The 27,379-nt window shown below is 40.9% G+C and overlaps 1 protein-coding gene across 1 annotated transcript in view; it reads left to right on the top strand.

The window, feature by feature from the left end:
• PGM5 (phosphoglucomutase 5) overlaps positions 1 to 27,379 on the top strand; it is a 201,867-nt gene that overhangs the window by 117,526 nt on the left and 56,962 nt on the right. The window contains exons 7-8 of the mRNA XM_027105739.1: positions 8,631 to 8,746; positions 26,425 to 26,560. Coding sequence (XP_026961540.1) covers positions 8,631 to 8,746; positions 26,425 to 26,560 — 252 coding nt within the window. The remainder of the gene's footprint in view (positions 1 to 8,630; positions 8,747 to 26,424; positions 26,561 to 27,379) is intronic.

Genomic DNA, 27,379 nt, shown 5'->3' with positions numbered 1-27,379 from the left:
ACACTTACCTAAAATGAAAGTACAGAAGCTTTTAGATAAAGCAGCAAAAGCCCCTGGGTTTGGGGTCCCCCTTTGTTTGTTTTACAATTGCCCCAAATCTAGAATTTTTTAGGGAGCATGAAACATAGTTATATTTTGCTTTTTTAAAAAAAATAAATATTCTTTAAATGATATGTCCATTTCCCTTTGGATTAAGTGAAAGTTCCAATACCCAGAACAGTAATAGTGTTGTAATACCGTAGGACATTTCACAGTTGTTAGAGCACTTTCTTTTCTTTTTATACCATCTCATTTGATCCTTATGACTTCCCCGATAAGACAGGCAAGGGAGGTGTTATTTAGTATGTGAGTTTTGAGGTTTAGACCAGGCTGAGATACTACAGGCCCCAGGAACAAGCAGCTCGCTGCTAAAGTTGACATATATTAATATTTATGTATACGGTTGAAAAACTTTTGTGGTCATCTTATTGTGACAGCCTCATGTTTTATATTTATTTTACCTGAAAGTGTGAGTTGCTCCACTCAAAGGATGAGGAAGGAGTGAACTTTGAGATTGGTATTAGAAAACAAGGCCTAGTTGAACTCTGCTTAATTCTTATTGGTGAGCTGAGTAGGCTGCCTTAGAAATGCATTTAAAGTGCAAACTCACATAAGCCTTTTACCTCAGAGCAGCTCCAGCCAGCAGTGCCAGATATCAAAGAAGGGATCTGGGAGTGAACTCATCCATGTGAAAACACTAGGGGACAAACTTGCAGGCAGTTTTGTTCCATGTCTACCAGACCTTAACCAGCATGTCCAGAATGCTATTAAACTCCATCTTCAGTAGTTTATTTCCTGGGATGATGTAAATAAGGCTAATTTAAACATGTACTCAGTCATAAATACTACAGGGGTTTTTTCTTTTAAATAAAACAGCTTATGGAACTCGATATCAAAAAAAGAAACAATCCAGATAAAAAATGGGCCGAAGACCTAAATAGACATTTCACCAAGGAAGACATAGATGGCCAAGAGGCACATGAAAAGATGCTCAGCATCACTAATTATTAGAGAAATGCAAATCAAAACTACAATGAGATATCACCTCATGCTGGTCAGAATGGCCATTATCAAAAAAATCTAGAAACAATAAATGCTGGAAAGGGTGTGGTGAAAAGGGAACCCTCCTGCACTGTTGGTGGGAATGTAAATTTATACAGCCACTATGGAAAACAGTATGGAGGTTCCTTAAAAAACTACAAATAGAACTACCATATGACCCAGCAATCCCGCTACTGGGCATATACCCAGAGAAAACCATAATTCAAAAAGAGACATGTACCACAATGTTCATTGCAGAACTATAGACAATAGCCAGGACATAGAACCAACCTAAATGTCCATTGACAGGTGAATAGATAAAGAAGTTGTGGCACATATATATAATGGAATATTACTCAGCCATAAAAAGAAATGAAATTGAGTTATTTGTAGTGAGGTGGATGGACCTAGAGACTGTCATACAGAGTGAAGTAAGTCAGAAAGAGAAAAACAAATACTGTATGCTAACGCATATATATGGAATCTAAAAAAAAAAATGGTACTGATGAACCTTGTTGCAGGGCAGGCATAAAGCGGTAGATATAGAGAATGGACTTGAGGACACGGCGTGGGAGGGCGAAGCTGGGGCGAAGTGAGAGTAGTAACATGAACATATATACACTACCGAGTGTAAAATAGATAGCTGGTGGGAAGCAGCCGCATAGCACGGGGAGATCAGCTCGGTGCTTTGCGATGACCTACAGGGGTGTGATAGGGTGGATGCGAGGGAGGCTCAAGAGGTAGGAGATATGTGGACATGGGTATGCATGTGGCTGATTCACTTTGTTGTGCAACAGAAACTAACACAGTATTGTGAAGCAATTATACGCCAGTAAAGATCTATTTAAAAATAAATAAATAAATGTTAAATGAAGCATAATGTATATTTAACAAGGCACATCTCATGCGTAGCTCAAGGACTTTTTACAAAGACCACACACCCATGTAACTACCATTGTAGATCAAGAAACAGAACAGCATTCCTGAAGCTCCCTCGATCCCCATTCCAATCACTACCTCCCCCTCCTCCCCAGAGATAACCTCTATCCTGACTTCTGTCACCAATGACTAGCTTTTTTGGTTATTTTTTTCCAGCTTTACTGAGATATAATTGGCAGATAAAGCTATAATATATTTAAAATATACGACGTGATGATTTGATACTGATAGACATTGTGAAATGATTACCACAATCAAGTTAATTAACTCATTCATCACCTCACATAGTTTTTTTAGTGGGAATTCTGCTTTCAGCAAATTTCAAGTACACAGTACATGTTAATAACTATAGTCACCGTGCTGTACATTAGATCTTCAGAACTTATTTATCTTTTAATTTTTTATTGAAGAATAGTTGATTTACAATGCTGTGCCAATCTCTGCTGTACAGCAAAGTGACTCAGTTATACACATACAGACATCTTTAGAACTTGTTTATTTTATAAATGGAGATTTGTACCCTTTGACCACCATCTCCCCATTCCACCTCCCCACCCCAGTCCCTGGCAACCACCAATCTACTCTTCATTTCTATGAATTCAGCTTTATTTTTTTTTTAGACTCCACATTTAAGTGATACCTTACAGTATTTGGTTTTCTCTCTCTGGCTTGTTTCACTTAGCAGAATGCCCTCCAGTTTCATTCATGTTGTTGCAAATAGCAGAATTTCCTTCTTTCTTTATGGCTGAGTAATATTCATTGTATTTATATACCACATCTTCTTTATCCATTTATCTGTCATTGGACATGTAGGTTGTTTCTGTATCTTGGCTATTGTGTATAATGATTAAATGAACATAGGAGTACAGATATCCTTTTGAGATCCTGTTTTCATTTCCTTTGGATAAATATCTAGAAGTGTGATTGCTGGATCATATGATAGTTCTTTTTTAATTTTTTGAGGAGAGGACCTCCATGTTATTTTCCATAGTGACTGTACCAGTGTACATTCCCACCAACACTGCACAAGTGTTCCCTTTTCTCCACATCCACACTGGCTCCCTTATCTCTTGTCTTTTTGATAATAGCCATTCTGTCAGGTTGGCTAAAAACCCAATAATAGGTGTGAGGTGATATCTCACTGTGGTTTTGATTTGCACTTCTCTGATGATTGGTGATGTTGAGCATCTTTTCATGTACCTCTTGGTCATTAGTGTGTCTTCTTCAGAAAAATTTATTTTCCTATTTAGACCCTTTAACCATTTTTTAAAAATTAGATTGTTTGTTTTCTTGCTATTGAGTTGTAAGCATTCCTTATATATTTTGGATATTAACCCCTTATTGGATATAGGGTTTGCAAATATATTTTCCCATTCCATAGGTTGTCTTTTCATTTTGTGGGTTGTGAATATCCTCTTTTGTAAAGTGCCTAATCAAGATTTTTGCCCATGTTTTAAAGGTTATCTGCCTTTTTTACTGATTTGTAGGAGTTTTTACATATAAACCACGTATAAGTCTTTTGTTGGATATATGTGATACAGATATCTCCTAATCTATGTAGATGGAGGCTTTTTAAGAAGGGACTGAGAGTTCAGTATGTAGAAAATAGAACCAAGAGGTGTGCTCAGCTCTTAAGAAAGTGGATGTTTGAAGATAAATTAAAGGAAGAGCGACCTGGATCTTGTCCTTTTAAAATCTATTGGAACTTTCTTAAAGTAGAATTCCAAGAGTAGCTGATGCTGCCTCATGTACTTGATATAATTAGTCATTTTTTATTTGGCTGTTCTCTCACAAGGTAAAAGAGAGTCATTAGTAACTGTTGGTATTCCAGTAGAATATTGTCACATACACTGATGTAGTACTGTGTAATTAAGTTAATACACATTTTAATACCTACTGTGGGCATGCACGGCGCTGGATGCGGGAGGTGCAAAGGTGGGTGTGCTGGCACCTCTACATGTAGTGAGCTTTTAGGGATCTTTCAGGATGCTTTTGTATCTGTTATCTTGTTTGAGCACATGAGGGTAAGGCGACCACCAGACTGGTAAAATAGAAATAATTTGTCCTTCTGTTTCTCAGACTTTTGACTCTCATATATTCACTGCCCTAATTCTGTAACATCTTTATTTTCAAGAAATTGCCTTTGTCTTATCCTGATAGCCCCACCAATTAATACCTGGAGAAATTCTCTTTGCTCAAAATGACTAATTTAAATAAAACATGCAGAAATTACTTATTTCTTAATATAATATAAGGAACCTACAATGAGAAAAGACCATAAAATAGAGATACTTTTCCCCTTGCTGTTCGACAATACTCCTTAAACAATAGATATTAGTCAACTGAAGTCATGCAGAATTTATTGAGGGCAAGTCTGACAAGGTATTATGTTATCCTAGACATTGAAGAGCTATAAAGGCATATAAGATGCAGCCCCTGCCCTCAAAGAACTAACACACTGGTGGTTGTAGTGGTGGTATCTGTGTGTGGAGGGAGAGTGTTAAGAAGGTAACAACATATACAGTGACAATGTGAACATAAAAACCCCCTACCAAGAGAGGAAGCCTAGGGCAGGAAGGGTTACTTTGGATTGATAACGGCAATGAAAAAAGAATTGTATTTGTTACGATAATGGAGCTGGTGCTACAGAACTAATCCCAAAGTGTACAATGGCTCAAACATGGCAAGAGGTTATTTCTCAGTCATTAGAAGTTAAAAACAAGTGTTCCTGATTGGTGACTAATTCTGCTCCAAATGGTGATTCAGAGATCCAGATCCTTCCAACTTGTAGGTCCACCGTCTTCAACATGTGGCTTCTAGGATTGCTGGGCTTGTCCACATTAGACTGGCAGAAGGAGAAAGAGCATGGAGGATGGGAAATTTTAATAACCAGATTTGAAAAGCGTGTGCATTGTCTCCACTGGGGTTCCGTTGGCTAGAACTCAGCATGTGGCCACAGTGAACCTCGTGGGAGGTTGGGAAGTGTAGTCCAGCTGTGTGTCCAGGAAAAGATACTTTTGTTGACCACTAGCAGCCTTTGCCACAGGATTCATGATGGCAGGGCATTTAAGATAGGTTTTGAAGCAAAGTGAAGTATTTTGAGAGAGATTGGAAAGGAGGATTAATCCAGGTAATATGAAAAGCATAAAGAAGGACTTGTAAAAAGCAACAACAACAATGCAAGAGCATATTTAGAAAATAAGAGATGGTTCAGTTTTTAGCAGCATATGGGGAGTATCATGGGAGAAAGTATTGGCAAAATAGGTTGAGGCTATTTCCAACCTGAAGCCACATTTTTAGAGGTTTTAAAATCCACACTAAGAAGCTTATATCCACCATGATTTTTTGTTTTGTTTTTTTTTTGTTTTTTTTGCGGTACGCGGGCCTCTCACTGTTGTGGCCTCTCCCGTTGCGGAGCACAGGCTCCGGACGCGCAGGCTCTGTCCCTGGCTCATGGGGCCTAGCCGCTCTGTGGCATGTGGGATCTTCCTGGACCGGGACACGAACCCGCGTCCCCCGCGTCGGCAGGCGGACTCTCAACCACTGCACCACCAGGGAAGCCCACCATGGTTTGTTTTGTTTTGTTTTGTTTCGGCTACCAAGGCTCACTCCCATCTGCAGGAAAACTGTGGCCCAGATTCATTTTCTTTCTTTTCCTTCATATGCTGGTCTTTCCTAGAAAGTGAGTTTTGTTTGTCTCTGACACATGGTGGTGGTAGTCGAGGAGAGGGGTGCAGACCCTCAACATGAGCTGCTTCATTTTTAGCTTTTGTACCAGAGACTCCACTGGGGCCTCCTGCCAAAAACCAGTCTAGAGCCTGGTATCTGCTGAATGTTATGCTTGGGATGGGTCCCAAGTTCAGTAGAAGGAGAAGGGAGGGGCATTCCTTTCTGACTGTAGGACACATCAACTCATGCTCAGGATCCGGGAATTTAATTACCCATATTGTTATCTTAGCTTGTACAGCTGCAGATGTGACTCATAGTCATAAAAGTATCCGGTCCTTTAAAATCCAGCCTCAGCCTTCAGCCTGATGACCTCCTGACAGTGGTCAGCTGAGAAGGGTGGAGCTGGGGAAATCCTCTCCCCTCCTTTCAGTTCTGCCAACTTGGCTTTGAACCAACAAGAATGTTTTGGCCAGAGAATATATATCCCCACACCCTCTAGCCTCTCTCTTACCCTCACCTCTGCCCCATGTTGCATATTCTATTTCGTAATCTTATGCGTTCATTTTAGCTAAATTAATTTTGACCCCGGCTTTATTATGCACTGCCCTAGAAGGCTTCAGTGTGAATGATTTCTCCTTCCTTGAGCTTCTGACCTTAAATTAATGGCTGTGAAAGCTTACCTTTGCTCTCCAATTTGGAGAGGATTTATTTCATTATTCCTACCAGGATGTAAACATGATTGTATATCTTTCTTAGACTACTGAGGAAAAGAGAACATTTGATGTAACACCCAAGCATCCAAAAGGTGCTTGTTTTCAAAGCAAACTTTTTTTTAAGACATTTTTTTTTTAAGTTGAACCTTTATTTATTTATTTATTTATTTATTGGCTGCGTTGGGTCTTCATTGTTGCGTGGGGGCTTTCTCTAGTTGTAGCGAGCGGGGGCTACTCTTTGTTGCGGTGCATGGGCTTCTCATTGCGGTGGCTTCTCTTGTTGTGGGCTCTGTGGGCTCTAGGTGTGCGGGCTTCAGTAGCTGCAGCACGCGAGCTCAGTAGTTGTGGCTCGCGGGCTCTAGAGCGCAGGCTCAGTAGTTGTGGCATATGGGCTTAGTTGCTCCACGGCATGTGGGATCTTCCCGGACCAGGGATGGAACCCATGTCCCCTGCATTGGCAGGTGGATTCTTAACCACTGTGCCACCAGGGAAGTCCCTCAAAGCAAACTTGAAAGAGACTTGGCACACAGTTTTTTCAAGATTGTGAGCACATTAATTACATTTGGGTTCAATGGAAAGAGAAGTGTTATGTTCCTCTGGCAAGAGTTCTAGATATTTTTTCCTCTAGGTGGCCACAAAACAAACCTAAAGAAATCACTATTACATCGTGTCCTTTGTCCTATGTGCATTTTTCTTCCTCTTCTTCACCGAGATACCCTCACTGGTTCCTCTCCATGGTCACCTTCTGCACCTATAGTCATCAAAGGACTAAACCTTGCTGGTGGCAGGCATTTGATGTTTTTCTCTTTGGGTTGCCTCCATGTGGGGCTGATGAAACTCTTCAGGCCAGTGTCTGTGGCAGCAGCTCATTCCCCAGCCAACTTTGAGGTTTGTATATGTCTTGAAGCACTAAAACATTTGGGGAGACAGCATCGTGTAGTGGAATGGAACATGGACAGAAATTAAGCAGACTTGGGTCCAGAATCTAGCTTTGCCTCTTATCTCTGTGAGACCTTGAACAAAATACTTGACCTTCTGGGTCCTCTGAGCCTGAGTTTTGACAGTAAAGCTTAGTTTTAGCTGTTTTTAAATTTTATCTAAATGGAACTGTATAGTGTGTATTCCTTTGATACTGGTTTCTTTCACGTGATATTATGTTTGTGAGATTCATTCAAGTTGTTGCACGTAGCACTAGTTTGTTCAATGAAATTTATGCTATTGCATTATATATTGCAAATCATTTGTCCTTTCTACTTTGATGGACTTTTGTTTCAGTTATTACCAATTGTGATTCTATGATCATTTTTTTAAAAATCTTGTGTACATACTCTGTTGAGTAATGTCACCTGCTGGGCTCCCCAGGAAGCAGCTCTGAGATAGATTCGCTTGCAGGAACTTTATTCCTTTCTGCCATCAAGATCAAAGTTTCCTTCAAGAGCAATACCTATGGGGGGGTGAGGAAGGAGGATCAGACAGAGAAGTTGGAGCTGAAACGGCCCTACAGAGTTGTGCCAAATAGGGGCAAGAAGCCTAGACCTTTATACATCTCTCATTTGCCAGGCATTGGATGTGGATTGACCCAAGGAAGGCAGCATGATTTTGAGTGAGACATCTCTCTTTAGCAGAGAGTGGGGCCCACATCCGTGAGCTGTCACCATTCCTAGAAGCCATTAACATTCCTAGAAGCTGGTAGAGTGTTCCAGTCCTAAAAGTCCTAAAATGTGTGTGTGTGTGCGCGTGTGCGTGTTGGAGGTGAAGCTGAGCAGTGTACCACAGTGTCTACTACATCGTTAGTATTAACTTCTAGGAATTGAATTGCTGGTTCATAGGATATGTGTATATTCATCTTTAGTAGATACTGTCAAACAATATTCCAAAGTGTTTGCACCCAAATACCACCTTAATTTAAATTCTGAGATTCCCCAACTGGGATCTTACCGCCAAGATAAAGGAATATATATAGAAGTGAAACATAAATGTGAGAATGCGCTATACATTAACTGAACATCTTCTATATTATGGGGAAAGCAAAATTGAGTACCGTTGGAATAGGCTATTTATCATTCTCTACCTTATGGCTTGACATCTTGAAAACTGTCCATGTTGTTCAGGATGTTCTAAAATCTAATTATGGCAGTAACAGATCTTAAAGACTTCCTTATGTGCTGAGGAAAAAAAAAAGGAAAGGAGAAATATGAATTAACTGTTGCCTCGAATTTCATTTTTCAGAGTGGCCAAATCAATGAAGGTCCCTGTGTATGAGACCCCAGCTGGATGGAGATTCTTCTCAAATTTGATGGACTCAGGCCGGTGCTCTCTGTGTGGAGAAGAGAGCTTTGGCACTGGTAGGCTTTATTGGGTTGGTGTTACTGGAGAGGGTGGCTGCAGAACTCTGTGACCCTAGTTTGGGGACCTGTGAGTCCACTGTGAATGAAAGGCTGGTGAAAGAGTTAGAAGCAAAAAAAAAAAAAAAAATCAGAGAAATCTAGTGGGATATGTGCTATGACACCTTCACGTCTTCTGCCCATTTCTTCTTCTTTTTAGAGAGAGAGAGAGAGAGAGAGAGGAAATATATCAGATTCCCATGTGTTCATCACATAGTTTCAACCATCATCAACTCCTGGTCAATCTTACTTTATCTCTACCTTCATCCACAAGAGGAGCCCTCCCCTCTGATTATTGTGAAGCAATCCTTAGTGTGAATCTTATAAGTATAAGGGGTACTGAGGGAAAAAAAGAAAAAAAAATATTTTATATATATATATAACTGTAGTACCATTATCACACCTAAAATGTTAAAAAAAAATTTCTTCTTTCACTATTTTAAAGATGTCACACCATTGTCTTCTGGCTTGCACAGTTTCCAAGAAGTCGGCTCTAATTCTTACCACCATTGCTATGTATTTAAATTTCGCCTACTTTCCATCTCTGGCTGGCTTCAACATTTTCTTTTTATCTTTTGTTTTTAACAGTTTAATAAAATGTATAGGTACATGTATATTTTTTTTAAACCCTGCTTAGCGTTCTTTGAGATTCTTGGATCTGTTGTTTGTTGTTTTTCATTAATTTTAGAAAATTCTCTGCCATTATCTCTTCTAATATCTCTCTTTCCTTATTCTCTCCTCTCCTCTGAGACTCTAATTACATAATGTTAGATAATTTGTGACCATGTGTTGTCTCAGAGCCCTTACATGCACTATTTGGTTTCGTTTACTCTTTATTCTTTTTGTGTTTCAGTCAAGATAATCTCTATTGGCATATCATTAATTCTTTCCTGAGCTGTGTCCAGTCTTTTGTTGAGCCCAGTGAAGGATTTCTTCATCTCTGATATTGTAGTTTTTATTTCTAGTATTTCTCTTTGACTCTTTTTAAATAATTTTCATCTCTTTGATGAAATTCCTGATCTATTCATGTCTGTTGTTTATCTTTTCCATTAGATCATTTAACATATTAAACATGGTTATTGTAAACTTTCTGTCTGATAGTTCCAATAACTGGTTATTTTCTAACTCTAGTTCTGTTGATTGCTTTGTCTTTTGATAAAGCAATGGTTTACTCTTTCTTTTTTTTTTTTTTTTTTTTTTGCGGTACGCGGGCCTCTCACTGTTGTGGCCTCTCCCGTTGCGGAGCACAGGCTCTGGACGCGCAGGCTCAGCGGCCATGGCTCACGGGCCCAGCCGCTCCGCGGCATGTAGGATCTTCCTGGACTGGGGCACGAACCCGTGTCCCCTGCATCAGCAGGCGGACTCTCAACCACTGAGCCACCAGGGAAGCCCGGTTTACTCTTTCTTGATTTTTGCATGTCATAATTTTTCATTGAATGCTGGACTGTATGTATATAAGAACAGTAGAGACTCAGGTAAATAATATTTATACACAGAAATGGGCATACCTCTTCTTCTCTCAGGGCATTAGTGTGCAAAGTTACATTAAATATAGTCAGGAGTTGAGCTGGGTTTGGATTTTATTGTTTCTGTTATAATCTTTAGTATATCAATGTATCACAGGCTTCAAATTCTTCTGGTAGTGGGATATTTTTGCTATGTACTGAAAGTGATGATGGGGAGATGGAGGAGATTTTTCAGCGTTTCTGTTGCATTCACAGGTTTCAGCAGTTACTGCATGTCTGTGAGACAAAATAGACCTCTATTATTAGGTACTTGACCCTTTTCTAGTGGCAGCAGGTCTGTTTAGTATTGGTGTAGGATTCTGGGCCCAAGGTTTCCTACTCTTTGTCCAGGGACAGAGAGTTTTTACTTCAACCCCTATTTCAGAAGCAGTGGACTTCTGCCTGGATCCTAGGGATGAGAAGGTTTGAAGCTCAATCATCCAGGAGCTTGAGGCTTTTGTTTCCTATGAAAGAAATGTTTGGGGAACTAGAAGGGTTTCAGGCTTATCTCTTGGCAGGAGTTGATCATTTCCTGCAGGTCAGCACCACCAAGTCTCTCTCTCTCTTTTTCCAGTCTTTCTTGTGAGTACCCAGTGGAGCCTATGGGAAATAACTTGGAATGTGCCCTTCATATCTGGGACTCCAAGCAATTTAAAACTATCATATTAGACTATACTTGGCCTTTAAGAATGTTTAAAACTCTTATGTGACTTCTTATTATTCACTTGTATGGAAGCATCCTCTTTCTCCTGTGCTCTGCTAGAGGTGAGATGGTTTGTGTCCTGTCTTGCCTTGAGACTCTTTGGAATTCACTTTATTTCCTGTGACCTCAGATGGTTTTTTTTTTTTTTTAAAGTTATGCTGTAGTTTCCTGGCCTTTTCTTATTACTGGGATGGGAGTGACATTCTCTTATAGATTTCCACATCCTAAACAGAAGTGCAGAAGTGGAACTTCTTAATAAGTAATTAAGTAAATAAGTAAATAAGTAATTAAGTAAATAAGTAATTAAGTAATTAAGTAAATAAGTAATTTCTTAATAATTTCTCCTATTCTCAACATTTCCCTCGATAAATTTTTACAATTAGGATCCAAAAGATCTTACATCATAACTCGTTGATACCTCTTAAGTCTCTTTTAATCTGCATTTCTCCCCTCTACCTTTTCTCTTTCTAATTTATTCATTGAAGAAACTGGGTCATATGTCCTATAGAGCTTTTAACAGCTTTGATTTTAATGTTAATATCTTCATTTTCCTTTCTAATTTGTTTACATAACATATAAACATATAACAGATAAAGAAAAGCTATTGATTAATACGCCTTTTCTCTGGTTCACAGCCACCTTAACAGATTCTATCATTAATTATGACATTTTCTTTTCTAAAAAGTCTACATTTTTAGGTATACAGTCATATAATTTATGACTAAAGATTTTTTGTGTTTTCTAATATTTAGATCTTTTATTTCATATTCTTATGGCACTAGCTGCAATCTTCAAAATAATATTAAATAACAATTGTGATAGTTCATGATTTTAATGGAAATCAGTTCAGTATTTTACCATCTATTTTGATGATTTTGTTTTAATATTGGTAAAATCCCTATCATGCTTATGTAGTTTTTTTCCTATTCTAATATTTCTTAGAATCATATTATAAATGGCTGATGGAAGGTGCCCTTTCAGAATCAAATGATATATTAATGTTTTTTCTCCTTTATTATGTTAATGTAATGAAATACGATTGATTTGCTGATACCAAACCATCCTTGAATTCCTAAGAATAAGTCTTATTTGGTCATGCTTAAACAGATTGCAGTAAAACCACTCTAACTAGTCATAATGACAGTATTTCAGGCTATGTCAGGGTTCCTGAAGGAATTTTCTCCTGGGAAATTTTCTCCTTTTACCAAAATCAGCTAGACGCTAATAGCATTAATGGTGCAGAAGGGTTGGCAGGCACCTTTTTCTCCTTGGAAAGAGAGAGATCATATCAAGCTCTCTCAATTACTACTGTTTGATCTCAGAACTTATGGATGGCAGGTCTGCTTGGGATAGTTGAAACTGTTATACTTTTTCTCTGCTGAGGCCCTAAAAATAGGTGTTCTGTGTATCCTTTTTGGTGTTCTGTGTCTCTAAACCAGTGACTGTGACTCAAAAAATCAGGGATTGTATATTGTATATAATAATTCTCCCTGCTGGTTATTAAAATAACACAGATCTAGCAACTGGAATGGAAACTGATAAGTCCAGGTTATCTCTCTCTCTCTCTCTCTCTCTCTCTCTTTCTCTCTCTCTGTCTTTATAAACATTTGTTCAGTGCTTACAATAGACCATAAATTTATAGTCTTTAAAATTAAAGGATGAAGTACTTACAGAGTACAGGGCACTGTATTGGATGGTATGTAGAATACAAAAAAGACCATAGCCTTAAGAAATTCAAGATCTTTAGGGTACATAGTTAGAAAGATGCACAGGTGAGTTTTCTACAAAGCAGAAACTTTAAAGTTCCACAATAGAGGAATAGAAAAAGTGCTGTGGGAGATGAGAAAAGGAGAAAGTGGTTTGGAACTGGAGGCTCAAAGCAGACTTCCTGGAAGAGATGGAATTTGCGTAGTTCTTAAAGAATGGGAAGGATTTGCACACATAAAGATGAAAGGACAGAGGCTTGTCAGATGGGGGCAACAATATCAAGAAAGGAATAGAAGTGGGAGAGTAGGGGCCATGTGTTGTAAGTAGCCAGCTGTTCAGTTTGTCTAGAGAAGTATTTTCCAAACATGAATCAAGACTAATTTGGGGTCATGAGGTTGGTATAGTCGTGAACAGCTTTTTAAGAAAACATAATAGGCTAGAAACTATCAGAATGCATTGTATTTAGGAAAGGTAAATGTTATTTTGAGAAATATTTATATGTAAATATGTGCACAGGTATCTACGTGTTTGCTAGATCTCACAGTAAAATGTATTTATTGTGGGTCATGGCCAAAAGACTGAAAAAGACTGGTTTATATCAGGGGTTGGCAAACTTTTTCTGTAAAGGGCCAGATAGTAAATATTTTAGGCTTTGTGAACTGAGAGGCTATGTACGGTCTCTTCCACAATTACTCAACTCAGTAACTGTAACACAAAAGCAGCCATAGGCAGTACATAAATGAGTATGGCTGTGTGCCAATAAAAGTTTACTTACAAAAATAGGCCTAAGTCCAAATTTGGCCCATGGGCTGTAGTTCACTAACCTCTGACGTATAGCGTAGGGTAGAGAAGGGAGTATCAAGAAACAGTCTTGGAAATACCAGTGGGGAGGGGCTCATTTCTGAAGCCCTTTGCCTGCCTAGCTTAGACGTTGAGACTTGACTCAACTGGAAGTAGGAAACCATGGTCTTCCCGGGGGGAGGTCTGCTTGCAGCCACTTTCCAGCAAGCTTTGCTTTCAGACTGTTACGCTGATTGCAACATGTAGGCTGGACTAGAAGGGACTTTTAAAAGCCTCTCACTGTTATATTTGCTTGCCATTTTCCTTTCAAGGAGCACAAGAGATTTTTCAATGTGTAGAGCTCTAAAGGTATTGCCCACCCCCACCATTCTTCAGGTTCTGGTGACACTGGCCTGATGTGCCAGGTGAAGCTCCTGAACCCAAGAAGTAGTTAAGTGACTCACCCAGGGCCCCAGAGCCTGGAAAAGGCCTCCACTTGAATTAAATTACAGTTGAACTAAAAGGTCTCCTGCCCTTACGGTGTATGCTGCTTTCCACTGTGCTGATCAGTCTTTCCGATGAAAGCAATGGCTAATTCCATCTCTCCAGCACCCGACAGTGAATGACTGTTAGAAGGCCTGAGGAACTGGACCACTCAGTCTTGGAAGGAAAAAGTGGATTCATGCTGTTCCTCATTAATGCCGATTCTTGGAGAGGCACTGAGCTGAATGTGTAAGAATCACCTGGGAAGCTTGCTAAAAATATAGATTTTTTTCTATCCTATCCTTGCTTGGAATCCCTGGCAAGGTGGAGCCTGAGAGTCTGCATTTTAAATAAGTATCCTCATGTAATTCTGATGTGCAGTCAGGAGTAGGAAACATTAGTGAAAACCAGTATTTGTTTTTCATCAGGAATGGTAGAAAGAGTGTGTCTGAGATGCCACCCCAAGTTCGGTTCAGGAAGTCTAGAGGCCTGGAATGTGAGGCTGATGAGTACGTTCAAGACCCTCACCTGCCACCTACAGACAAGCCACGTGGTCTCTCTGACCCCTTACAATTCCAGCCTGTAAAAGTCAGCTGATCACAGGAGCTCCGCATCTACCTTGGGATGTAGTTCCCAAAACCAAGTGGGCTAATTAAGGAAGGAGAAAGCAGAGAGATGGCAAGATTTTAGACCTGAGACTAGGGAGACACTTCTAAAACTTATCAAAGCTTTCTCTAGTGGAGGCCTTTTTCAGTGCCCCTGGGGCATGGAGCTGTGTACCAACTAGGAAAGCATAGTTTAGTGCCAAGAAACCTTGAAAATATGGATCTGCCTCAGGCTCAGGAATGCCAAGCTTTTTGCACAAGAGAAGAAGGATATACCCTGAGTGGAAATTTCCCTCAGGGGAAAATCAGCCGGCATCTTGAGCTCCCAGAACTTTCCAAGGTAACAAGCTGGTGATAGGATCAGAGTTCAGGCTTCTCTCCTGTGGAAAGGTGCAGGTCCTGGACAATAGGAAGCCTATATTTATTGCTCTGTCAAAGAACCAAGGTCATTTCAGAAGCCAAATCATCTTTTGTGCTAGAGCCAGATATTCATCCACTTCCTGGGAAGGGCTTTGGAAAACTCTTTTCCAAGAGAAAGGAGAACATTTTACAAATCCTTTAACAGAAGAAAGCTGTTCATCTAAATGGCATTCTGGCTAACTCTCTCAAGTTCCAAATTGGAAGGAATCTGGACTTGTTCCCATACACAAAAGGGGATGTACTAAAATACTGAAACTAAGAGCTAAAACACCAAAAACTTTGAGGTTTGGGGGCAATTTCTTGATGATGCTCTATTGGTTGCTATCATTGTCATCAGTTTTGTAAGAAGTCATACCGTCTGGGGAGTGTATGAATTATCACGCCAAAGCGTGTCCCTTTACAGGTAACATAAAGAATTGCTCTGTTTGTGAATGTCTGGAAGACCTCCAAGCTGATCACCATCTTGAGTATTACTATTACTTTTGTTATGTATTTTTAAACAGTTAATGTCAGTAGCCATATAAATTTGCCAAATAAAATCAGGCAATACAACAGTGTTTTCTCTTTCCAAGAAAGTGCTCTCTGTTGAGTTTGTCACAATAATAACAATTATCTTTTTAAATGAGCACTTAGTATGCACTGGGGGCATTGCTAAGCCTTTTGTATACCTCCATCTCTTTCTGGAAATTTGGAATTGAATCCAGGTCTCCTGGCACCAACATGACTTGTCCCTCATTGTCACACCAACTTTTTTCACTGTGAACTCGGGTGCTCTTGACCTTGGCAATTTTTATATCTCTCCAGTCTCTAGCACAAAAGGAAGAGGCCCAGAGTATGTATGTGTTTCATTCACAGGAAATCTCGAGTATCTTTCCAGTCTTTTGAGATTTTTCTGGATCCCTCTGCTTGCCATGCAACCGTAAATGCCCTGAGGACAGGGGCCATGTCTCTCTTGCTCAGCTCTATTTCTTATATATATGATAGGCTTTGAGTGATTGTGGGTTGGATGGAAGGATGGAAGGAAGGAAGGAAGGAAGGAAGGAAGGAAGGAAGGAAGGGAGGGAGGGAGGAAGGGAGGAAGGGAGGAAAGGTGGATGGAAGGTAGATGGATGGAAGGAAAGAAGGGAGGAAGAAACAAAGAATTTCCATTTTGGTATTTCTTCTTTGCATTGTTAGTAGTTATATTTTTATCATTCTTGAGTGGTTGTATTTCTGGAAATCTGAACATTAGGGTATCCCAAGATTTGGGAGAATTCATGAAAACAAAACCACATAAATATAGACCAGTTGGAAGGCGGTGAGGAAGGATTTTATGAATGATATTAAAATTGGAATTATATAAAATTTCGAAATAAACTTTTGGTACTTTCAATTATCACATCATTATTAGCACAAATTAATAGCGAACAAAGTGCTTCTAGGAAAATTCATTCCCAAGACCTGTGTTAATGAACAGATTAAAAAATTTAAATCCTGTTAAGTATTTATAATTCATTTTATTAACGTATTTATTTCCTGGGGGGAGTGGAGGCTGCTGACAATTACCTGTAAATAGCTGTGTTCAGTAGCGGCCAGGTTCCAGCTTTAGTGACCTTTTGTATATAAAGATCTTCTTACAGCCTTTAGCAGAGACATTCTCTGCTCTATTGTCTTATGGTTCATATTACTGACTTACTCTCTGGTTGCTTTGTGAATGGACATTTTATTTTCCGTAACAGTTAAACAGTATATAACACTTTCAAGTTCCATACCTGCTTCTTCATCTGTATTTCACACATGAACTATGTACATCCTAACTCAAGATTAGGTTCACAGGAGTGCTGTTGAATATTGAATAGGTTTAACTGTCTCTTACTTATACAGTTATTTTTATTTAATGCCAGATTTTTTTAAGGTACAATAAAGGAAAGCTTTAGTTCATTCCCTATTTAGATAATCATTAACTCTACATTTGGCAGTTTTCACATCTGTCCAGTCTCTAGGCCAGAGAAGGAAGCCCATATATCTGTGAGTTTCAGATTATTGAGGTTCTACCACATTTCTTTCTCTTATTTCTGGCCGATTTGTGTAAATTTGGCTGGGTAGCAGATGTGACGTGAGGAGGCCGTGATGACAGCATTATCAGCACAAGGAGAGCAATTTCTCTGCTGGGCAAGTTGAAACAGGCTGTGTGCACATGTGCAGTTCAATCTAGGCTGGGCCAGAGCACAGAGGTGCTGTGCTTGACGCTCCCCAAGAGCCTCCTTGTAAACTCTGAAAACTGAAACTCTCCTCTGGACCCTCTACAAACTCTCAGCCCCTGTGCTGGGAAAGAGAGCTCCCACCTGGAGTGGAAAGAATGTCTCCATCAAAAACAAAACAAAACATAACCTTTTCTTGGGGTCGCCACAGTTCCAGTTCCACTGACCCTTTCAATGATGAAAAGTGGCAAGAGGGGGTGTTCTGTGACACCAAAGTGTGGAGCAGAAAGAAAGGAATGGGGCCTCCCTCTGAGGCTGTGTCCACACTTACCCGTGCATGCTGGGACTGGGAATCCTGGGAAATCATTCTTCAATCTTCACGGATTGAAGAATTCCAAACAGACTAAGGGTTTCCTTTCACAGTGTCTACTAGGGGGCTTTTAACAAGGGGGCCCATCCCTTGGTATTTAAGATGCAGTCCCTAAAGTTGTGCTTTGAGGCTTCGCCTGCTGCTCTCTCCTAGGTGCCAGGTAGCCCCACTGAGAACAAAGTACAATGCCTAAAGAGTGACAGATCCTCAACCCTGTGGTGCAGGCTTTAAACCTGCTCGAGAGATTTCTGGTTCAGCTTATGACCAAGCAAGGAACAATTCTTAGAGGGTTGTGTTGTTCCCATCAGCACTGGAGACAAAGAAATGGGATGGGACGTACGAGTCAGGAGGTCCCACTGTCCCGTACCTTGGCTTGCTCCTGTGAGGGACAAGTGTCAGCTGACCAGCCCTGACGTAGTTAACGCTTTCTCCTCCTCTGGGATAGATGGGATAGCTGGCCTGGCTGCTGTAGGCTGCTGTGTTAATGAAACAGTGCTAATACTTGTTATTTATTGAGCATCTCTTGAGTGATAAGTACATTCTTAGGGCCTCCTATATGTCATTTCACTGAGACTTCTTGACTCTAAAATGAACTAGGGACCATATTGACCACAGATAAGGTAATTGAGGCTTAGAGAGGAAAGTCGAACCACTGGCCAAGTTCACATGGCAGAGCCAGGATTCAAACCCAGTCTTACTCTGCTGCTCCTGTTTAAGGACATGCCAAAGGTGTCCTTTTCTCCCATCTGGTTAATTCTTTTAGATGGGGATGGAATGCATGCCAGGGACGTGGAAGAATGGTGTCATGTAAGCAACACAGCACCAGGAGATGACAGTCCCAGTTAGACCCAGTTAGACCTTGACTCTCCCTCTCTGTCATTGAACTTCCTTACACAGATCACTTCTTTGGGCCTCAGTTTCCTCATTTGTAAGCTGAATCTGTTCAATGGGATGATCTATAAAGTTTTTTCCCATATATCTTTTTAGGTTGCTTCTAGCTTTTAGTGAGGAGTGAATCTGATGAATCACACTACATACTAGAGTTTCACCTAATCATTCATTTACTCATTCAATGAAGGTTTACTGTGCACCTTCTATGAGCCAGGGCCAGGATAGAATGATGAGTCATTTCAGATACGGGTCCTTCCCTCATGGAGTTTACAGGGTGTTGCAACGGTCAGGATACTAGCCAAGAGCCCTGCTGCATTATTGTGTCAAACACTATTATTATTATTTTCATCATCATCATCAAATTTATTGTTACATAGCATTGGGAGCCAGGATGCCCACAGCACAGCATGAGCTACATGGTCGGTTACTGCCATCCTACCTTTCTGAGCTGACAGCTGGCTCTGACCCGCTTACATGCAGGACAGCTTTGTTTTCCAATTGTAAACATTTTAGAGCATTAATTTTTTAAGAAGCATTTCTTTTTTTTTTTTTGCGGTACGCGAGGCTCTCACTGTCGTGGCCCCTCCCGTTGCGGAGCACAGGCTCTGGACGTGCAGGCTCAGTGGCCATGGCTCACGGGCCCAGCCGCTCCACGGCATGTGGGATCTTCCCGGACTGGACCACGAACCCATGTCCCCTGCATGGGCAGGCGGACTCTCAACCACTGCGCCACCGGGGAAGCCCAAGAAGCATTTCTTTTTAAGCATGGAAAAGTGACAATTTTTCCATGAGCCCTGCTTTTTGGCCAGATTTAAAGAGCTGAACACGAGCAATTTGAGACACGGAAAAAAAACAACAAAAACAACAACCTGTCACAGTTCAATAGCACGTTCTCAAATCTCCGATTCCCTGCAAGGGGTGCCTCCCAGTGTTCCCTCATGACTTCACTATTTTGAAAAGACAAATCATTGAGTGGATAAAAAGAGGATGGAAAGAATTTCACTGCAAATTAATGAAAACTTCATCTGTAAATGAAAAGGGTAAATCGATAGGAGAGGAGAAGTAAAGGGAAATTTGGCAACTTCTCCTGAATGTCTAGTGTGAGGAGGAAAAAATACCAATCCATCACCCAGATCTTCAGAAGGGTTGCCTCAGGTCTAACCACCTGGGGCACTTTATCTGCCTCATTGCAGCTCCTGAGGACCACTGGCTTTACTGGGCATTTCCAGCAGTGGTTATGTCCACAGGCGTTAGAGCCAAACTGCCCAGGTGTAAATCTTCTTTTCACCCCTTAGTGGCCATGTGACTTCATGCAAATGACCTAACCTCAATCTCTTATCTGTAAAGAGAAGCTATCAAATTGTCAAAATTAGATAATAGATGTATAAAGTACTGAGTGAAGTGCCCGGTGCCTTGCTGTTATTCTTCCAAAAATGGAATTTATCTTGCTGTGTAACTGCATCAAGAGCAAGTATACAGATATACTTCCTATCGTTTCTGGCTCTAGGAACTATGTGTGCTTAGATACGTGCTGTATATGCACATATCCTGAACACCATCAGGAGCCTCTTTGAGCAAGTGGCCTTCCTTATCAGCTGGCCGGCCACCTTGGTATGCATGGGATGGAGAGGTTTCCTGGGACATTGTTCATTTCCTGTTAAAATGGGGAGAGTCCCAGGCACACCAGGATGAGTTGGTTACCCCACATTTGGCAAGGCCCTCACAAGATTTCCAGACAAAAGGGGTGGGGGAACACCATGATACTGAAGCTGGCTCCAGTAAGAGCCCCCCCACCCCCGACTAGGGCCAGGGGCATCCATCGAACTAGAGACCAATGACCACTTTCCTTTAGTGCCAAATTTGAGCAAATAGAGGAAGAGGCCTGATTCACTACCCCTAAGTAATCTGCCCCCGATATGGGACTGTTTTGAGTAGGTTTCTCTTAAAACAGGTTCTCAACTCTGGCTGCTCATAAAAATTACCCAAGGAATTAAAAAATATATATACTGATGCCTGGGTCCCATTGCCAAAAATTCTGATTTTATTGGTCCGGGGTGGGGCCTGAGCATTGGTATTTTTAATAAGTTCTTTAGGAGATTCTAATGGGTAGCCTGGGTTGAGAACCACTAACTTACTTCTAGCTTGGAGTTGGCAACAGGTGCATAATGATTTATATTTTCCCAAATGACAAATTCAGACTTTCCTGATCTGAGTTTCAGCTGAGATGACTTGATCTTTTAGTAACATGTGTGGTGTTTTATTGAGTTGATTTGCCTGTGCTGGCATTTCCATTTGAGGAAAATTCCTTTGAGATTGAGTACTCTCTTTTTTCCCCCCATTTCTTTTATGTCAGTATACTTACTGGTGTACTGCCTAGCTCAAAGTAATATGGTTTTCAAGCTTGAGAAGATTCAAAGTCTAGTTTTAGGGAATAGAAGAGTAGGGATGTTTCTGATAAGAAAAAAATAGACCTGTTTTTGGTGTCAGTTTTTCCTGGAGTTGTGGCGGGGAGAGCTGAGCCCCTTCCTTCTGGTATCTGGGTGGGGATGACTGCTTTTCCAGGCTGGTCAAAGCAAGTCTGAGTGGGCTTCAGGCTGGGCTAGCCTGGATAGAGGAAGACCAGTTGAGTGGTACTTACAGGCTTTGGAAATATGGGTTAAAGCTTCTTGCAGTGTTCTGAACCAGGTGGCAAGCTCTGGCTGCACCACCAGCCAGAAATCCAGAGAAAGCAAACTTCAAAAATTGTACTGTATTACTCAATGCTAAGGAGAAATGAGCTATTAAGACATGAAAAGACATGGAGGAACCTGAAATGCATATTACTAAGTGAAAGAAGCCAAACTAAAAAGTCCAATGATTTGATAATCTGGAAAAGGCAAAACAATAAAGATAATAAAAGGATTAGTGGTTGCCAGGGGCTACAAGGGAGGGAAGGATGAATAGTCAGAACACAGAGGAACTTTAGGGCAGTGAAACTGTTCTGTATGATACTGTAATGGTGGGTATATGTTTGTCAAAACCCATAGAATGTACAACACCATCAGTGAACCCTCACCTGAACTATGGACTTTGGGTGATGATGTGTCAGTGTAGGTTCATCATTTGTAACAAACAGCCCACTCTGGTGCAGGATATTGATGGTGGGGAGATTGTGTTTGTGTGAAGACAGAGACTCTTATGGAACTCTCCGTTCTTTTCATTCAATTTTGCTAGGAAGCTAAAACTGCTCTAAAAAATAAAATCTATTAAAAATTGTACAGGCAATAGTATGCATGTATAAATATTAGTGCCGAAGAATTTTTTTCTGGAATCTCATGTTCTAAAGATGGAGCAGCTGTGCATATATGAAGTAAAAGAGCTATTTTATTTGTTTTTCCCCAAACAACTGTATAACTGTTCACAGTGTAGAGATTTTGCCTGGGAAGATAGGGAGTGAAACACAGGCTGAGTGAGCCCCTCTTCGTGGGCTGTCAGCAACAGTAGAAATGCCCTAGGGGCTATTGGGATGAATCTGAAGCTTTGTCCTTGCTAGTGGAGTCTCCCTGTGAGGTGAACGAAACACATCCCCTAAGCCCAGCTTCCCCCAAGGCTAATGTTGACAGCTCAGCAGTGCACTGCCTTCCCTGTTCTCATTTTCGGTCAAGTCCTAAAGCCTTACAGTACATCCTGAACCTAATCCCAAAACCTGTGAGCCCCACGAGGGAGTCAGATACAGTCTCTATGCTCTAAATAGCTATTATTCAATCTAAGAAATGGGATGAGCAATAGGTTCAAAATTCATCACTTGTTCATCAGCGGTGTTGATCCCTTTAATATCCCAGCTAACCCTTGGTAGATGGGATTTCATGTTTTCAAATGTGAATTTGTACACACCGTTGACCACTTTAAAATTTTTTTCTTATAATGAAAATAATATACATTTATTGTGGAAATACTGCAAAGGAAAAAGAAGCAAAACATTCGCAGTTCTACTGCTTCAGAGATAACACTGTTAACAGCTGGGCGTGTATCCTGTTGATAACCTGTGCACACACATAAATACATATCTAAATGTGTTCTTCTACCAAAAAAATACTGAATACTCTTTTTTGGTAACCTGATTTTTTAACTTGTTTTAAAATTGGATGAACATCATTCCATGTGTTACCAAAGATTCTTATTCAATATTTTATCTATCTACACAAGTTTTTGTATGCATTTTCCACCATTTCCTATTCTTTAACAATTAGTATTCATTTTTCAACTTCTTCTTTTAGAAACAATTTTTTTTCCTTTTTATTATTTCTTCAACTTTCTCTCTCCTTTAAGCTGCTTTAGTGAATGTCCCTTTGACTAAAATTTAAGAAATAGAATAGCTGGGTCCAAAGCTGGTTGCTATTTTAAGGCTGTTGATTATTATTGCCAAATTATTCCACCAAACTGTACACGTTTACACTGGTACTTTGCTAGTACTAGGTGTTCCCCTGCCCCTAATGAACGCTTGCTAATTTGAAAGTCCCCAGATGGGATTCCATTTTATGGACTTTTCTTTGACTGAGGTGAGATTGAACATTTTTTCAAATGTTTTTGACTGTTAATATTTTTCTCTTGAAAATTGCTCATTTGTGCCTATCCACCCAGTTATCTATTGGGGTTCCTCTTTTTCTGATTAACTTATAAAAACATTTTTAATATAAAGTCTATTAGTCCTGTCATATATAGTGTCAGCATTTCTCGCATCCATTTTCACTCTGTTTATAGTGGGGTTTTAGGAAACCATTTGATGCCTTTGTATTTTCTGCACTTCCTGTTGAATTTATCTGTCACGGATACGGCATTAAATGTTCACTTGCCTTAGAGTTATTAAAAGGAAAGTTGTTTCCCCAAAGCCCCCTCTAAAGCACATTATGAGAGTTCAGTGGAATCATGTGTGTGTAATTGCAAGTCATCAGTGTCTCTATCCCCCACCTCAAACAGCTGTAAAAAGCACAGTTCATTTTTCTTGATCATTGACCCCTTATGAATCTGGGCAATGTTTAACTTGTAGGTGAGAATATCCAAGCCAGTTCACAATTTACTATGTGGCTGGCGACAAAGGGTTGAGATGGGTTTGTGTGGGTTTTTTTGTTTTTTTTTTTTTTTTTTTTTTTTTTTGATTCTGCTAAAATAACTTTATGTCTCTCTCCCCTAAGTTATGACATCTTATCAGATGTCAGACTTATCATCTAATGGGTCTATCTCTAGGTAATGTAATCCAGCTGGAGATTCAAGGTATGCAAAGCCCATGTTTTAAAACAAAAAGGTATTTCTCTCTAGACAGTAAATAAAAGTGATTTTTTTTCAACGGTAAAAGGACAAAGGATTTTGAAATTATCCCACTGGGCAGGGCTTCCTAGACTTCTTTTTTTGCACTAGGCCATGGAGCTAACCCAGCATCTTCCAAATTTCTTCCATTTTTGTAGCAGTGTGCAGAGTGCCTTGGATGGGACTAGAGTCACTCCATGCTGTGATGATTAAAAGCCCAGGGTCTTCTCAGGCTAGAAGATGTCTAACTAGAAGATGTCTGGTTCTCACAACCAGACATCTAAAAGTGTCATCAGCAGACCATTGACCAGTGTATGGAGGAGTCAAAGACTTGATCATTTCTCCTTTTAAGTATCTTCACTGTCCTCTCAAGGTTGTATGTTTTTCTTTTTGAGGAAAAACATTTAACATTTAACACTGCAAATGTACCAAGAAGTATAAATGGTCCATAGCTTTGGTGAGACATTCTCAAAGCTGCCTAACTTAACTAAGGTGTATTGTTTCAGTCCATTTTCAAAGTTTAAACAGTTCTGTGTCATTGGGTCTTCCTTTCTGAGTTTCTATGTTTCATAGCCCTGAAACCCAAGTACTGTTGTCCATTCTTATTGCTCTGTTGCAAGAAGAAATGATCCAACCCCTGGTCCCAGTCTCCTGGTCTTAAGACATTGCTGTAGCTAGAGTCAGAGGATAAAATTAAATGAATGACTGAGAACAATTTGCCTCAAAGCACGTTTTGAGGAATCAGCACCAGGTTGGTACTTTATGTGAATTACCAGTAAGATCGACAACAAGACAACCACTTGTGACATCCCAGTCATTGATCCAAATACCTGGGCGTATTTAGTTACTTCATCATGATAGTAACCCATGAGGGAGGGGCTATTACTTCCCTATGTTACAGATGAGGACAGCAAGTCACACAAAGGTCAGTGGCTGAGCCAGAATTTGAATGTGAGCAATCTGACTCCAGAGCCTACCCACTGAGTGTGATTAAATTCATATGACAACCCGACAAGATGGGTGATGGTGTCCCCATTTTACAGATGAGAAGCTGAGACTCAGAAAGGTTAACAACTTTGCGATAACTTCTCACATTCCGGGGTAGTAGAAGAGTTTAGTTTTAAACCCTAATTCCAAAGCCTTCCCCATGCTTTTTCCATTATATCACCTTTCTTACACTACAACACATTCCTTTGTATTCAGGACAGAGCTTACAATTGGCCAATAGACAGATGCTTAAATGAGCCTCCAACATATTCCTCTGGGTTCTTTTTGCACAGGAAGCTACCTGTTTAGCCTGCACACTTGATCGTGTGAATGCCACAATATGAGCTGCCTCTCTTTCTATGTAAATAGCTAGAGGAATAAGCTTCCCAGTTCCTTCCTGCCTCAGGGACTTTGTGCTTTGTCCCCAGATCTCTGCATGGCTGACTCCTTCTTCTCGGGTATCAGCTCACGTATCATCACTTCAGCGGGGCTGACCCTGACTACCTGTATTCGTTTCCTAATGCTGCCATAACAAATTACCGAGAACTGGGTGGCTTAAAACAGCAGAAGTTAATTTTCTTCTAGTTGTGGAGGCCAGAAGTCTGAAATCAGGGTGTTGGCAGAGCCATGCTTCCTCTGAAGTCTTTAGGGGAGAACCTTTCCTTGCCTCTTTCAATTTCTGGTGTCTCCCTGCCTTCCTTGGCTTGTGGCAGCATAATTCTCATCTCCACATCTGTCTTCACATAACCTGCTCCTTTGGATTTCTCCTCCCTGTGTCTTCTCTTCTCAGAATACTTGTCATTGGATTTTGGGCCCACCTGGGTAATCCAGGCTGATCTCACCCCAACATCCTTAACTTAATTATATCTGCAGGACTATTTCCCCAGATAAGGTCACATTCACAGGTTCTGGGTGGCCATATCTTCGGCGGGTAGAGTGGGGTTAGGGAGTACCATTCAACCCTACTCTAGGTGAGCTGCACTGCCCTAGTAAGGAAGTCTTTGCTGATATCGTGCTCTGTGACATTATCACCCAGTTTAATTTTTTTCATAGCTCTTGTCCTTATTTGACACATGTTGTTCTTTCATCTACTTTCCTGTCGCCTCCCTGCCTTCTTGAATTCAAACTTGTTGAATAAAGAGCTATCCTGTTCACTGCCGTATCCCTAGTACCTAGACCAATGCTTGGTGTACTGTAAGGATCACCGAATATTTACTGAATGAACGATACCATTAGTCAAATGTGATGTCAGCTTGGCTCTTGGATCCTTTCAACAACTTCCAGGATTTTATTTTACTTTTTGATATTGTTTTGTGTTATTTGAATTTCGGTTGCATACTTTTAGAAATGCAAGTTTATTATGGGACATGGTTTTTTTTTGTGTGTGTGTGGTACGCGGGCCTCTCACTGTTGTGGCCTCCCCCGTTGCGGAGCACAGGCTCCAGACGCACAGGCTCAGCGGCCATGGCTCACGGGCCCACCCGCTACGCGTCACGTGGGAGCCTCCCGGACCGGGACACGAACCCGCGTCCCTTGCATCGGCAGGCAGACTCCCAACCACTGCGCCACCAGGGAAGTCCTGTGGGACATGTTTTTCACACAATAGATAAATATATCCTACCATTTCAGTGTAACACTCAAGTGCTAACTGGTCTTCATAGTTCATTTAGCTTTAACTTTTCCCCCGTGAACAAATCTTCAGCAGACTGTTCCTTTCTCCCATAGGCTCTGATCACCTCCGGGAGAAAGATGGCCTCTGGGCTGTCTTGGTCTGGCTCTCCATTATCGCTGCCCGGAAGCAGAGTGTGGAGGAAATTGTCCGAGATCACTGGGCCAAATTTGGCCGCCACTACTACTGCAGGTGAGAAGGGCAAGGGTCTCTGTATGGACCCTGGGAAACTGCTCTTAGAGAAGGTTTTTTTAAAAAAAAGTGGGCTAGAACCTTAGGAGGGAGGCATCTTTCAGGAAGATCTGAGGAGCACAGACGCTAGAGCCAGATAACCCTGAGAGGTGGTAACAGTGGTGTCAAGGAGTACCCCTCCCCTGGTGACACCCCCCTGTCATCTTTTCATCCTGCCTGTACGGTGGGCAGCCATCCCCAGAGAGAATCTGAACTACAGAACCTTGAAAGGTCCTTTGGTGGCCATGAAAGTTGTACAGTCATACTGGGGGCTTTCCTTGTTGGCTCTCCACCCATAATTATCAAGGAAAGGGAGGCAAAGACAGAAGTTCCCACTAATGGTCCAAACTGTAACCAAGATGCCTGAGCTGGCATCCTCTGAAGGGACCACATGGCTCAGGAGCCCCAGATTTTGCTAAAGTTTTGTCCGCATGAAAGGAGTTACAGAAAAAAGAAATATTACCCTGGGAAGGAGGGAGGGGAAAGGTCAGTGGCAAAGAGCTTAGGGTTGGGGGTTTCTACCACTTTCCTGTTGTTGAAGCAAGTGATGCGGGCAGAGTCTTCTGGCTGTGTGGCTGCCTGCTAGATATGCTAGTACCAAGCCATGGTTTAGGGGGAGCAGTGGTCGGAAAGGATGTTAACTGTGGAGAATGTGGGATTAGGGCAGGGAATCCTTGGGTAGTCTCAGCGGCTCTCTGTGTATTAAAAACAGAGACGGTGCCTCATTGGCTTTGCTTATGAATAGTTAACTACTTTGGATGTTTGGTTGCATTTCAAGAG

The sequence above is a fragment of the Aethalodelphis obliquidens genome, unplaced genomic scaffold (genome assembly GCF_003676395.1).
Source record: "Aethalodelphis obliquidens isolate GAN/ISIS:26980383/991018 unplaced genomic scaffold, ASM367639v1 scaffold7, whole genome shotgun sequence".
Classification (NCBI taxonomy): domain Eukaryota; kingdom Metazoa; phylum Chordata; class Mammalia; order Artiodactyla; family Delphinidae; genus Aethalodelphis; species Aethalodelphis obliquidens.
The sequence above is the reverse complement of the archived record's forward strand: the minus strand, read 5'-3'. Positions and strand labels throughout refer to the sequence as shown.